General features: G+C 45.2%; 1 protein-coding gene across 1 annotated transcript; it reads right to left on the bottom strand.

Annotated features, from left to right (window-relative positions):
- Positions 1 to 850: 850 nt before the first annotated feature.
- LOC124274423 (serine--tRNA ligase, cytoplasmic-like) lies at positions 851 to 14,692 on the bottom strand. Its single transcript, XM_046709793.1, has 11 exons — positions 14,512 to 14,692; positions 13,029 to 13,099; positions 12,226 to 12,309; positions 11,730 to 11,888; positions 5,583 to 5,723; positions 4,433 to 4,588; positions 3,698 to 3,919; positions 3,328 to 3,457; positions 3,044 to 3,201; positions 1,575 to 1,704; positions 851 to 981 (listed from the first exon to the last, which is right to left on the bottom strand). The coding sequence occupies exons 1-11, from the start codon at positions 14,645 to 14,647 to the stop codon at positions 851 to 853; spliced, it is 1,518 nt and encodes a 505-aa protein (XP_046565749.1). The 5' UTR covers positions 14,648 to 14,692.
- Positions 14,693 to 15,133: the final 441 nt, after the last annotated feature.

Genomic DNA, 15,133 nt, shown 5'->3' with positions numbered 1-15,133 from the left:
TACAGTGAGAGTTATTCATCGTGACAACATAATCAGTTACAACTACTTGTCAGTTCACTAATTTAAACTCTTTTACCATTTTAGTAGATTTCAGCACACACTGCTAGTGAAATATTTCTCAACTCAGGCTTAGATTCAAAGTGTTTGAGCATACTCTGCCTTATGATCTGCAACATACCCAAGTATGTTCAACATGTCCACCAGTGTAAGAACGCAACTTAAAAAAGAAATGAATTAAATATGCAATATTTGAAACTCATAAAAGGTTTTGATGTGTAGGAACAAAACAACCTTTAACCGTGTCATAAAACATTGATTTCTAATGTAGGAGTCTTGATAAAAAACATTGATTTCTAATGTAAATTTCAAATATGCAATATCATGATCGATACTTTCTCCAAAAGTAAACAACTCACACTTTTCTATACAAATTGTAGAATAGATTGTCTCTAGAAATTTAGCCATTCATGTACATTTTGAGGGAAAAGACCATGTAAGTTTCTTAACTAGTGCCTGATACATTGGTATTTCTACATAAATGTATTAAAAAATGTTACTCATTCTCAGTACTAAAGGATATCATTTGTGAAAAGTAAAATAAAATAAAATAAAAGACAAGCTTCATAGAATGACATCTTCCAAGGTTTAAAGACCTGTAGAGATTCAGATTCTAAAGGCTTCAATGATGAGAAAGCACTAAACAAAATAACACTAATAATTGTTCATTATGTTCACTTTAGGGATGAAAACATGTCAGCACTTGGTGTGAAATAAATAAATTGCAGTAAACAGCCTGCACATTTGTGTAAAGGTCCCATTGTCTTGAGCATGTGTCATGCTTATCACGAGTCTATTTCTTGATGTCCATATTTTGTACACCTTCCTCTAAATTCTTCTTCTTGTCTTTGCTTTTTTTCTGTTTCTTATTCTCTTGTTCATCAATTGGGGCAGGTTTAACAAATGGTATTTTCTCTGCATATACTGAAATACAAAGCAGTACAATAAGAAACAAGAATTACAAAGTCTACATATACTGATTGTTTCATAACATGAGAAGAGAATTCTGAATTCTGATTATTAGTGATAATAATAAATGTTGAAAATGTAATATCTGTGACAATGTCACTTATACAGGTAAACAAGGGGAATTATTTACTTACTATGTAACTTTTGAATGATTCACTTATATAAGTGCAGGGCGTAGATTTTTTATGCTCTCTTAGCGCTAAGATAGTTGTAAGTGCCATACATTAACATTAACTTACGACTATCTTAACGCTAAGAGAGCATCGAAAATCTAGGCCCAGCCTTTCAACTGCCAACATACACAAACTGATGCTAATACATGAATTGTTTCCATTAAGTAATACAACAATTACAGTTAGTAACCATAACAACTTATGACAGGTCATTTCTAAAACCTACATAGCAGTTACTTAAACACAATGACACTACAGTTTCCAATCAGTTTGGGCAGTTGTCAAAAATTTACCTGCCATGGAATGTAACATAAAAAAATAGAAAAAAGACTAATGCAATCATTTCATGAAATCTGTTTCTCCATGTAACCTTACCCTCTGGCATAAATCGAGCCAGGACTTTGGGGACAAGAATTCCGTCTTCTGTCTGAAAGTTTTCTAGGATGGCACAAATGACTCTAGTTGTGGCACACATGGTAGCATTCAACATGTGTACATACTCCACCTGGAAAACCCAGCAAATACTCCTTAATATTACTCACATTAGTGTAGAAAGAATGTGCATAATAACATTTTGATAATTGGACATGTTCATTTTTAGAGATTCCCAAAGGATAACTGCAAGTTAAGGCAATTTGATGTAACACTGCTTCGTTTCTGACATGTCTGAGAACAATATTACGTCACACATTATTGTTTCTGGTAGGGTTGACTTATCATGCATGTTTCTTCAAGTTTCTTTCTTAAAATAATGAGCAGGTTCAGGGGTGGAAATACCCCATTGCCGACGTCCCAGCCCAGTGTTTTTTTATGCTGGGCAAACAAATTTTTATATCATGCTGTACCGGTATCCACTTGACTTTCCAATGTTAATTATGTTGCTTATTTACAAAATCAACAAGAAAATCGGCCAGTATAGTGGAAAAATTATCAGGGCAAGTGATTTTACATGTGCCACTGTACCGGAGTACACTAGCAATTTTAAAATTATTTCCACCCCTGAGGTTTAACAAAGCATTTATCAGTTTCCTGTTACATCACAGCAAGTCAGTCCATTGTGGGAGGAAAGGTTCCCGGCATATGAAGGGACACAACTCTGTATAGCAAATTGTGGTACTCTTGACAACAGGGCCAACCATGCCCCTCAAAATAATGAGTAATATCTGGAATAACCCACTTCAGACTCGATATTACAGATTATCTGCTACACATCCCCTCTTCTCCATGGGAATATACATTGTTTATTGTTTATCACCAAGCAACATCCAGCTACATGACATAAGTCAGTAAAAACATCACCTCTGACCCAGACAATCCAGTGATAAATCTTATATCCTAACAGCAGCATTCCATGCTTTTATCAGAGTCAGTTCACCAAACCTGGCTATTTGATGCATTAAGTCACCAATTCTAACAAGGAATCCATACAGGGATGTAAATGATGTCAGTCACTTGCCCTGGTTCATGGCCTATACCATTCCTTTGTGCAGGACAGATAATTCCTCAGGGTCTCATTAAACCTTCCCATGGTCCATGAGGAAAACAACCCCACATATGGAACATAAATTCTGCACAATTTGCTGCTGTGTTGTGTTACTGAGCTGGACAGCTTCCATTGTCGGAAAACAAAAGCCAGAGTAAACATTATTTTACATTTGTACAAGGACTGGCCAGCATCTGTTACTGACTGACTGACTGAGTTTGGTTTTACATTTTAGCAATATTCCAGCAAACATCCCGGGCGGGAACACCAGAAATGGGCTTCACTTGTGCCCATGTGGGGATTCAACCCGGTCTGTTACTACACCAATCTGTTACTTGCAGTAATGACCTTCGTTCCTTACCTCCTGATTCATCTTCTTGGTCTGGCCAAATCTGATCTTGAGTCTCCTTGACTGGTAGTCTGTACAATTTGAACACGACACCAACTCTCTAAAGGCACCAGATCCTGGAAACCATGCCTCCAGATCCAGCTTTTTGGAGGCAGCATTGTTCAGTTCACCTAAGAATAAGAAATATATTCTCTTCATAAAAAATGTCTTTAGGAATTTCAGCTTGAGAAAAAATGGCTAATTTCAGCAATGCACAAAATACTGCATGAAATTGTATGTTCTGATGTACATCCTACCTGAGACAATGTTCACCACTCGATAGGGAATGCCAAGCGATTGTGTGAAATTTTCAGCATTCTTAATCATTTCATCAAACATCTCCCAAGAATAGTTCTCTTTTGGTGAAGTCACAACAAACTGCTCTACCTGCAATGAAAAGATGTCAGAAAATATGAGAAAAACCTTTTAAGACTTACTGTTACGTAATTGTTTTAAAACAAGACAAGTCCATTTGTCTGACTGTTATGTTAGGAGTGCTACAAATTGCTCTTATCACATCATTAAGAACACAATACATGGATCAAGAATTCCCCTAAGACTTTAACAAAAAACAGATGACAATGTGTAGTTTTAATTTGGCAACTAAATGCAGCATGTTAATCCCACCTTTTCAAACTGATGCACCCTGAAGATTCCTCTTGAATCTCGGCCATGTGACCCGACCTCTTGGCGGAAGCATGTGGAGTACCCACAGTACTTCAGGGGCAGATTCTCAGTTGGGATCCACTCATCACGATGGAACGCGGCAATAGGTTGCTCCGAGGTTGCAATTAGATATTTCTCATCAATATCACTGTCATCTTGTTTCTCGCTGCTCTTGCCAATAACCTACATCAAGAAAATGTCTAGGTTTTACTGGCACAATCCAATGATGTAATTTAAATTCAAGCAAAAGAGAATTTCATATTTCAAACTGTTGTTAAATATTGACATATATTTATGTTATATTTTAACCGCAAGAGTGTCACAGGCATCTGTATGAGGAACTCAAGAAACAGTAACCATGATTGTACTGGCTACATCTGGTCATGTGACTACAGCCATGCCTGTCCGGGGGACACTTGAAATGGACTTCACACATTGAACCCAAGCGGGGAATCGAATCCGGGACTTCGGCGTGACGAGCGGACGCTTTAACCACTAGGTTACCCTACCACCCCAGTTACGTCAATGACCAGGTGGATGAGTCAGACAAATATCAGACTGACTTAGCCAGGAGATATAAGTACTGCCACAGCATTGCACAACTTCTCCCACAGTCTGTTTATTTGTACTTGCGTTACCTCCTACTATCCCACCAGCTTGAGTGTTCCTACCTACATGTACCAGGTAGACACTGACCTTGTAGAGCTCCTCATCGAACTGGGAGAGCTGAGCCACCTCCTGCATCACCTCCTTCCTCATGAAGAAGGGTGTGTACAGTGGAGTGTAGCCCTGAAGTTGCAACATCTGCATGGCATGGTTGATCAGGGCCTGCTCAAGAAAGACTAGGGGGCCCTGGAACAAGGACAATTCATCACTACAACTACTTGTACACATTGCATGTATATGTAATATGTAATACATAGTTCATAATAGTAAAATATTGTGTAATATAATCTCTAATCTGTTACATATTATCTAATTTGACTCATGACGGAACAGAAAAGCTGTATTGTTATTTGATGCCAGGATGTCATGAAGTGATATGGTTTCATATTTCTTGATTCCTCCTTTGTCATTCTCTTCCCACAGAGGTTACTCCTGTCATATCTTCCTACGTAACCTCTGTTCTAATACGGCCCTTTCATGCTGTGAGCGTTCAAGACTCGTGATTGGAGGCAATCAGATTTAGTTGTGCAATCAGTGACGTTGTTTCAAAAGTGATCATTCGCAAGGCTTCGGTAATTTCCGTATGCTTCGAGAAAACTAAACTTCTTCCCCTTCGCGATGCGCAAACGTTTCTTCTAGACAGAACTCAGTCATGTTATGGCGGATCAGTGGCGTCTCCATTGCCCTCGTTGACAACGGACAAGCTAGCCATTAAACGTCTTGTGTGTAACATCAACACAAGTCCCCGGCAGATGGGGGATATTTGTGGCCCCACATTTGCTTGTGTTAGTCAAGTTGAATCTAAGTCGATGTAACACGTGTTCTGATTGGATAGAAAGAAGGGAGATAATTCGCGTTACGATCTTTTGCCGCTAGGGGATTTTACGAGAACCGGGAAGTATGGCCATATTGGAACAGAGGTTCGTAGGAAGATATGACAATAACCTCTGTGGGAAGAGAATGCCTTTATGTTTACAGGGCTGGTTTCATTGTAAAGGGTTAGAACTAAACTCAAAAGTTTACTAACTAAGGTAAAAGTAAAATTCTCTCGTAATGCTAAAACAATGGTGACACTGGGAAATTTCACCAAGTCCACAGGAATTTGTATTTTCCCCAAGCTAGTGTTACGATGATCGTGGTGATGTTTATACAAAATCTTTATTAGAAATGATTCCTTCACCTTGAGGTAGTATCCTCGCCCACCAGCTGTGACAGTCCCTCTCTCAGTATCGACACCGTCCACCATCACCACCAGATCAATGTGGGAATACTTCTTCGTCACTTCTGTTTCACCAAATGTACGCTCAATTCCGTTCTCAGCCTGTGCACATAATTAAGGTAATATTTTGTAAAAGAACTGAAAGAACAGTTGTAACGTTGGCCGTTTGTGTAACTCAGTCAAGGAAAACAGATCTTGCACAATTGTACCCACTTAATGTGTATATATTCTTCCGATACTCAAATCAAGTAATCTCGTTCTGTCATTGCAAACTTTCCCTCCAATCCATGAAGCATTTTTGTAGAAGTGTCAAACACAATGTATATCGTTCTAAAAATTTAACCAAACCTGAAGAGGTTTTCAATTCTTTGAAGAGAGTCGTCCTTGGGGTACATATTATGCATTTTCCGGGCTGAAAATGTCCTGTGACAGTTGTATCAATGTCTTTTAAAAAAAATATTGTACAAAAAATATAAATCTTTTTATTTATTATACGGCCCCCACCTCGTGGAGTTACCTCCCGTTGCGCATGCGCACCAACCTAGGCCCGTATCATCATTCCTTCTGCTGAATAAATCAGTGAACAGAATTGCGGGGAGGCGGGAGGCCCTACCCCAAGGACGATTCTCTTCAAAGAATTGAAAACCTCTTCAGGTTTGGTTAATTCTTTTTTTTATAGAGATCGTCCTTGGGTTACATATTATGCATAAACACAGACTCCCAAAGACCGGAGGCCAGGGAGGAGGGAATTCTGTCAAAGCACACACAAATAGCGATCGTTAAGATTAATGTAACTGACGCCATAATCACTCACCTGTCACATGTCCCGGTTTGCGCTTCCGCGAGAGGCATTATGGGAGGGTAACCGACAGGGAGGAAATGTACTCATAGACAACCTCGCAGGTTAGCATAAGAATTCGCACATGGTGCGAATGTAAACAAACCCCACCCACCTTGTGTCGATTAGAGAGCACCGTAGGGGGGAAAAAACGCTCACGACCGACCATAGTCTCCGTAGAGGATCGAAAGGATGTTATACACCCAACAGCGGACATGTCAATAAAACACAATATTGAACAGCAGCGTCAACAAAACCAATGAACCAAGACTCACACGGTCAGGGTGGCAGGACACTGTCCACTGGAGAGAACAGAACGGCCAAAGCTCGCATGATTACGTGAATGTGTATCGAGCTGATAGTGCCGGATAAAAGTGCTAGGCCGGCTCCAAATAGCGGCAGAGCATATCTCTTCAATGGGCAGTGCCGATGCAAAAGCTTTTGACGTGGCTACTGCCCTGACCGAGTGAGCCTTCAACCCCTCAGGGGGAGGCTTGCCCTTAGCCTCAAAAGCAGCACAAATCACCGAGACAAGCCAGCGAGACAGGGTCTGTTTGCTCGCCGGCACCCCAGCCTTCCCGCCACCGTAACAGCAGAACAGATGGGTACCCGTACGGATCCCTCGTGTTCGTTTGATATAGACCTTGAGAGTCTTACGGACATCCAATGGGTGAGTGCTCGTAGGAGAGGTCCCCGATGTGGAAGGCTGGGTAAGAGTAGGAAGTTCGATAGGAGGTGTCACATGGAAAGCGTGATCGACCTTCGGGAGGTAAGTATCCGGGAGGCCAATACTGACACGATCAGTGTGGAACACAGTCAGCCCCGGGTCGGACGACATAGCATGTAAGTCGCCAACCCTACGCCCAGATGTTACCGCCACCAGAAAAACAGCCTTCCAGGTTAACAACTGAATGGAAATAGCCGATAGACATGAGAACGTAGGACCGGACAGCCAATCGAGCACAACTGACAAATCCCAAGGTTAAAAAGCGCTGTACGAGAGGGTGCTGCCCCAGAAGAGCACCATCGACAGGGGTGTGAAAAGTGGAAATAGCGGTGGAGTAGCCACGAATGGTCGAAGCCGCCAGGCCTTCTTCCAAACGAGCTTGCAAAAACTCCAATAATCGGACTAAATCCGCAGAAAAGGGATCTGCAAACCCCCTATCTGAACACCAGCGCGCATAGCGGGACCACCTATCCTCGTACTGAACGTTTGTCAAAACCCGCCTCAAAGCCAGAATTGTGTCTGCAACTGCTGCAGGAATTACGCGTGCTTCGAGGCTAGACCTGACAGAGGCCAAGCCACCCACTGAATCCTTGGATTGGGGTGTGGCGCGCCGTTCTGAGTGAGAATGTCTGGTCGCAAAGGTAATAGAACAGGAGGCTGAGCCAGAACCCTGAGAATTACCAGAAACCAGCTCTGTGACGGCCAAAGCGGTGCCAGTAGCACAAGCAGCTGAGCTGGCTGGGTGGACAGCTGGGAGAGGACACGGGGAACGCCCAGAGCACTTTGCCCGTCCAATCCAGCAGGAAGGCCGGGTCCGGTATTCGAGACCAGAACACGGGTGTCTGATTCGTCCCACTGGATGCAAACAGATCCACCTGGAACGACCCGTACAACTGGGAGATAACTCCGAATATCTGCCGGTCGAGCATCCACTCGTGCGGGGCCAGGATCCGGCGAGTAAGAGCGTCTGCTCGCACGTTCTCCAGCCCCGGGAGATAAACAGGGAGTACCTGACAATCGCACTGGTCGCACCAGAGGAGAAAGTCCCATGTCTCCCGGAGGAGCGCTCGGGACACCGTGCCGCCTTGCTTCAGGATGTACGACATGGCCGTCTGGTTGTCCAACTGAAGGCGAACCACCTGGCCCTGGACATGCTCTCGGGAAGCGCTCGAAAACCAACCGCACAGCCCTCAGTTCCAACACGTTGATGTGAAGGCGGGCTTCGGCTTCGGACCAGAGTCCGGACACCGACAGACTGCCCAGAACACCCCCCAGCCCGTGAGGGACGCATTGGTCTGAACTGTAAGAGCTGGCGTCGGGATTTCCAAGGGGACCCCCTTGGAGAGATTCCCGACATTGGTCCACCACTGAAGGTGAGGAGACAACCACCCGGGGACTGCGAGACTCCGCTCCAGGTCCTCCGAGTGAGCCCACAGACTCGCCAAAGTTTGCTGTATAGGGAGCATCCTCAACCGCGCCTGCCACACTACAGAGATAGTCGCCGCCATATGGCCCAGTAGATGGAGCCAAGTCCATGCTGGTGCCTGGGGCTGGGAGAGGAACGAAGACACCATCTCCCGTACTCTTGTGACCCGGTCGGGCGACAAGGAAACAAGATCCTTGTGAGTTTGGAACCACGCCCCGAGAAAAACCAAGTCCTGGGTGGGTACCAGGTCAGATTTCTTGAGGTTGATGATCCACCCCAGTCGAACTAGAATGTCTATCACCTTGTGAGTAGAATCTAGGCTCGCTGGCTGTGTTAGTGCACCGAGCAACCAGCCGTCGAGGTAAGGGTAAAAACGCCTTCCTTGCGAACGAGCGAGGGTAGCCGGCACTAACATGAGCTTCGTGAACACCCGGGGGGCAGTGGATATGCCGAAGGGGAGCACCCTGAATTGGTAATGCATCCCGTCGTAAGAGAACCGAAGGTACTGCTTGAACGATGGATGTATGGGCACATGCAGATACGCATCCTTGAGGTCGATTGACGTGAGCCAATCGCCGGGCTGAACAGAGGAGATCACCGAGCGCAGTGTCTCCATCTTGAAGGATGGAACTTCTAGCATGCGATTCAACCCCTTGAGGTTGAGAATGGGACGGAACCCGCCGTCTTTCTTCGGAATGAGGAAGTACGTGGAGTAAAATCCCGCCTGTTCCTCGCCCGGTGGTATGCGCTCTATAGCGGACTTGTCCAGCAAAGCCTGGACTTCGTCGCGCAGTATGTCCGCCCGTACCTGACATGACGGCACCGGAGTGCGGCGTATGCCGATGAAGTCTGGCGGACCCGCTTCCACAGTGGTAGATGGCCGACACTGACGGTGAAAAGCACCCAAGTGTTGCTTGTAGCCTTCTCCCACTCCGGCAGGAATAGAGAGAGGCGGCCTCCCACTGGGATGTTGGGAAAGAGTGCGTGAGTGGTCCCGAGTAGCGGAGCTGACTGGGATTGACACACGTCTACAGCCTGATGGGTTAACGGGAGGTCGGGGCAGACCTCCCGCGCCCGCGAAAAGGCTGGGAGCCAGTCGAAGAGGACTGCTCCTTGCCCTTACCCTTGGCGTGATGGCTCCTCCGCCTACCCCTGCCGAGCGGCCGAAGCCAGCCAGCAGACTCGGGTGTAGGCTGCACCCCAGAGGAGGAAGCCGGAACGGGAGCGCGGGGGTGAGAAGACCGCGGTTGCTCCAACAAGGCCTTGGAGTCCTTGAAGGAGGTAGCTGCAGCGGCAACCTCCCGGATGACCTGCTGGGCCCCAGGAAACAACGTCGCTCCCAGACGGTAGGGGAGGGCCAGCAAGGTCTGCTGTGTAGCTGACATAGACAGCCACAGCTTGCGCATCCCCATGACTGCGCACATCACCGTCGACGCGGCCGACCGCAAGGAGTCGCTCGCTAGGTGGGCCTGCACTTCGGAAAGTTGACGGAGGAGAACAACATGCTGAGAAACGTCTCCAGCGGGCTCCTCCGCCTCCAGGGCCGACCTCTGAATCGAGGAGAGGTAGGCCTCGTGGACCACCACCCGCACCTGCTGCATAGCGTTCCGGTAAACCTCCTCGTGGGTCTGGTAAGCACCAAGGACGGCAGAATGCGGAGCAGCGTCTGCGTGGGTTGCCTAGGGGCAAACGCCTCGCCTGGTAAGCGGAACTCAGTCGAATCCAAGCGGCTGGCAGGCACCGCGGCCTGGGGAATGTACTCGGCAATGCATTGCCGGACTTCCCTCAGAGCCGTCGAGAAACGGAAGGCACCCTCCGGCTCCTCGACATCCCCAATGTCCATGGACTCGTCGCCCGAGCCCGAGGCTGGGTCTCCTCACGAAGAGGACCCGAACCCCGACCCGGTGGGCGGCCTGGCACCGGACACAGAGGGAAGGGAAGAACCGAAGCAGCGCCCTGCTTTAGTGCCCGACACCACGCCCGAACTCCGGTCCCGGGACGCAGGAAGAAGACCGGGCAAAACTGGTTCCTCCGCTCTCATGGGGCGGGACGGCGCAGGGACCGGAACCCAAGGAATCCTCAAGGGACCCTGCGCCAACTCCGAGAGGGGGACTGGGAGCGAAGCCTCCCCCTCCGGGGCAGCCGAGGCGTCGGGACCCGAAGCCAGAGGCAACGGATCAACAGATGCCTCCAGGCCGAGGGATCGGGCCGGGCTCGGCGATCCCACCCCCAGACTCTCCGTCCCCTGCTCCGAGTGGGCGAGGAACTCCTGGCGGAGACCTCCAACCGACTCGTGAACAAGGGACTTCACCGAGTCCATGTGGTGCTGGAATAATTGCATGATTAGAGACATGTCGAAACCGCTAGGAGGAGTTGAAGGCGACTGACTGCGAGATTTAGCCTTTTTGCCTTTACTTTTTGGCTTTTTAGCTTTAGACAGGGGGACCTGGGTCAGTTCCCCTCCCGCCTCTCGCATTTCCCGATAGAAGAGAAAGTCTGCAGCCCGCCTCTTCTGGGTGCGGGGGGAGAAGCCCATACATATCTCGCACGTGTCAGGGTTATGGCCGCCTTTTTCAAGGCACACTAGACACTTATCATGATGGTCTGCACGGGGAATACTTTGCCCGCAGACAGTACAACCGGAAAACGCCTGAAAGCAAACACGCAAGCATGTAGCTATAATAGTTGGTTAAAACGCAATATGACAACCATGTGGCACGCTAAACTTCCCGCCATGGAATAGCAACACGTGCGTAAACCACGGTGGTGGCGTCCCAGACATCATTCTCTTAACTTCAAAAGAGTTCAGCTCTGCACGACACATCCGTTCACGGCAGTGACAGCAGAAGGAATGATGATACGGGCCTAGGTGCTTACCCAGTTGGTGCGCATGCTCAACGGGAGTTAACTCCACGAGGTTGGGGCCGTATAATAAATAAAAAGATTTTTATTTATTGTACAATATTTTTTAAAAAAAACATTGATACAACTGTCACAGGACATTTTCAGCCCGGAAAATGCATAATATGTACCCCAAGGACGATCTCTATGAAAAAGAACTATCAAGTTTGAAACACAAAGGAAATAATCAGAATAAAGATGATGTAAAAAACTGACCTCATCATTGCTGACAATGCAGCTTTCGTGAATCAAATTGCCAATATCCTTGAGACATTCATTCCGCAAGGTTTCCTCTGTAGCCAGATCAGAATCATTCTTCTTCATGGCTTCATCGATCTCGACTCGTACTTTCTTGATCTGGTTCACTGTCAAACCCTGTGATCAATGTAAAATTACAGTATTCCCAAGTGTTTTCAGTGAACCTGGTCTTTACCAGGTAGTTATCCTGTTTATTCATAGGAAAGTACTTAGTTCTGGTTTCAGCACAACACAAGCAATTTGGAGTCCTGAAGACAGGCTGATGATGAGTCTGTTAAATGGGTAGAAAGTCAAGCTAATCACACTTAAAATAATTAAGGTAGAAAACAAATGATTTAAATCTACTCAAAATGGTTTAGACAAGTTTGGGTTAGCACTTGTTGTAGAATCAAATGTTTTCAGCATAGACTGCTGAGACAGTTCTTTGCGACAAAGAATGCAGAGGGATGCCTACTGCTAGCTGATCTTGTGTAATACTATCCATGTTGTCCAGGACTTCTGAAGGAACTGCTGAATCATCACCCACTGCTTCCTTTTTCTGTGAAGTAAGATTGACATACATCACCAGTGTAATCATTGTGTTTCCTGGATATCTTGTCATATTGCCATATTGAAAAGGTAAAGCTATAAGAATGTTAAGTACTAATCATCTGAATAAATGAAAAAAGTATAGACATGCAGAAATGCAGATATCCATGACGTCTAATAATTATCAAGATCATATGGTTTAGATAATGTCAGACATTACTCACAAAAGGACATATATCAACATGATGGGTAGTAGACTTGAAGAGTACTATGGAAATCACACCAGAGACATAGACATGAAACTATTTTATGCATGGAATTACTCTTCTGCAGGAAAGTGCACATTCTGATACATTTTGGGGTATAGTCCCATCTGGGATTCAAACCACACACTCAAGAATGTGCCACATAATCGCCAGCACACAAGTAAGTGATATACCCACTCTCACTCCTGAATCAAGCCTCCTTTGCTTGTCATTCAAACATGATGTAAGTCATGATAGGCTGATCATGGACTGTGAGTTAGTTGTTAGTTAATTAGTTATCCCTATTATCATGATTATCATCATGTGTCAAAGCACACAAGCATTGGTTGGCAGCATGAATAAATATCAAAGTTGTTAGGAATGATGAAACAGCTGTTGGATATTTATAGCAGGTTGCCCACTAACTATACCTGCTAACTTATTCTGTCACATACCCATGATAACATACATACAATATACCAACCTTCATTTTTTCTCCAATAACTTTGCTACACATGTTCTTGAGCTTGTTCAGCAAATCTGCTCGAAACCTCACTTAAAGAAAAGAAGTATACAATCAATAATAAGATTTAGACTATTGCAGACAGCAAAACAGACGTAATCTTATGTTTGATCTTATTTTCATTCAATATGTTTTTCAGTTTGTTGTTTAACGTCGCACTCAGCAATGTTCCAGCTATACGTCCACGGTCGGTAAATAATCAATTCTGGACCAAACAATCCAGTGATCAAAAGCATGAGCATAGATCTACACAATTAGGATACAAGTATGTGTCAACCAAGTCAGTGAGTCTGACCACCCGATCGTGTCAGTCACCTTTTATGACAAACATGGGCTGCTGAAGACCAATTCTAACCTGGATCTTCACAGGTATTATGTTTCTCAGAAGTGCAACAGGCACCGTTTAAAGTGTTTGCTCACCACATCGAAGAACCAAGTTTCTATTCCCCACATGTATTGATGAGTGAAGCCCATTTTTTGTGTGTTCCCCACCGTGATATTGCTGGAATATTGCTAAAAGCGGTGTAAAATTCACTCACTCACTCAGAAATGCAACAGTAAACTGATGAGTTAAGATTTATTCATTATAATGAACATATAATAAAACATTCGTAATTGCAGAATACATAAAAAAAAGAATGATCAGCTGTATACCATTATATATCAGGATCCTAAAATAGTTATAAAAACCATAGGACAAATTACAAACTTCGCCTCAGTGTATGAACACACCATATTCATTCAAACCTAAGGAGGGGCAAGATGTCTTAGGTGGGGTGAGGTGAGGTGAGGTGAAATTGGGTTTAACGTCGTGCTTGAGAATATTTCGCTCTTATGCATTCGTGTGTATGTGTATGTGCGGCTGCTTGTACTAGCCCAGACTGACGCTGGTTTTATAGTGCTAGCCCACCAAGATACCATGCCGCAGTGAAGCATGAATACCCCACTCAGACACATTATACTCACTCCAAGCCGACCAGTCCTTGTTGTACCCATTAATGCCGAGCGCCAGACCGGGACCAACAAGTACCATATTTTAACGTCTTTTGGTATGACGCGGTTGGGGATCGAACCCGCAACCTTCTGCTCTCCGGGCGGACGCTCTAACCACTACACCATGGAGGGGGTCAGATGTCTTAGGAGTGAGTGAGTGAGTTTAGTTTTACGCTGATAATAGCAATATTGCAGCTATATCACGGCGGGTGACACAAGAAATGGGCTTCACATATTGTACCCATGTGGGGAATCGAACCCGGGTCTTCGGCGTGACGAACGAACGCTTTAACCACTACGCTACCCCACAGCCCCGATGTCTTAGGAATTAGTTAAGCATGATATATGAGTTGTAACAGACACTACACATTATCTTGCACATGATTACGACATCACCTGTCACATAGTCTAAACTTGGCCTCAACAGGCAGATGTCAACTCCCAAACTTACGTTTCCGCCAAGCTGTGTCGTGGTCGACTACCTTGTCCACTAACGTAACATCCTTAAATCTTTTGGCTTGATTCTCCTTGATTTTAGCAGGGTCTCCGCCCTTGTCGCCACGGAAGAGCTCAATATCTAACACCATGTTGACAAATTAAATAAGACTTCACGCAACAATCCGCCTGTGTGCCTTGCCGGTTTGCGTTCTCAATATTCCCAACGTGGACCACTACGCATGCGCATTTATGTTGTCGGCTTGAGGGAGGTTTGATTATTGAATTTGTTTTGAATGTGAACAAGGATTCAAAACGAGACATATATAAATTGGAACGCAGAAACAAATAATTACATACATTGAGATTTTTTTAACATATGATCTGTTAAAATTCTAATCACTTTGACTTTCTTTTTACTAACACATGTCGATAGTACAATACATTCTCCATGTTGACAATTTCTTGCATCAGCCAGATGTAGCCTTGCTGAAGGCCCTTATGGGGAACGATAATCTTGTTTTATTGCGATTTATGTTTTTTGTCCGGGAAGGTGTAGGCACGTGTTCATGAAGCCCGATATCAGAGAACATTAGTTCACATAAAATAATGGTCTCTTCTTAATGTGTCCGTGGCAG

Source organism: Haliotis rubra, unplaced genomic scaffold, assembly GCF_003918875.1.
Source record: "Haliotis rubra isolate DU_JTF1 unplaced genomic scaffold, ASM391887v1 Scf1902, whole genome shotgun sequence".
Lineage (NCBI taxonomy): Eukaryota > Metazoa > Mollusca > Gastropoda > Lepetellida > Haliotidae > Haliotis > Haliotis rubra.
The sequence above is the reverse complement of the archived record's forward strand: the minus strand, read 5'-3'. Positions and strand labels throughout refer to the sequence as shown.

What these genes read in the sequence shown, in the direction of transcription:
- LOC124274423 (XM_046709793.1), bottom strand. Translation starts at nt 14,647, where the DNA reads ATGGTGTTAGATATTGAGCTCTTCCGTGGCGACAAGGGCGGAGACCCT. An exon ending in CGACACAGCTTGGCGGAAAC is followed by an intron (nt 13,100 to 14,511) that starts GTAAGTTTGGGA and finishes CTTTTCTTTAAG; the next exon opens with TGAGGTTTCGAGCAGATTTG. An exon ending in AGTGGTGAACATTGTCTCAG is followed by an intron (nt 3,202 to 3,327) that starts GTAGGATGTACA and finishes TCTTATTCTTAG; the next exon opens with GTGAACTGAACAATGCTGCC.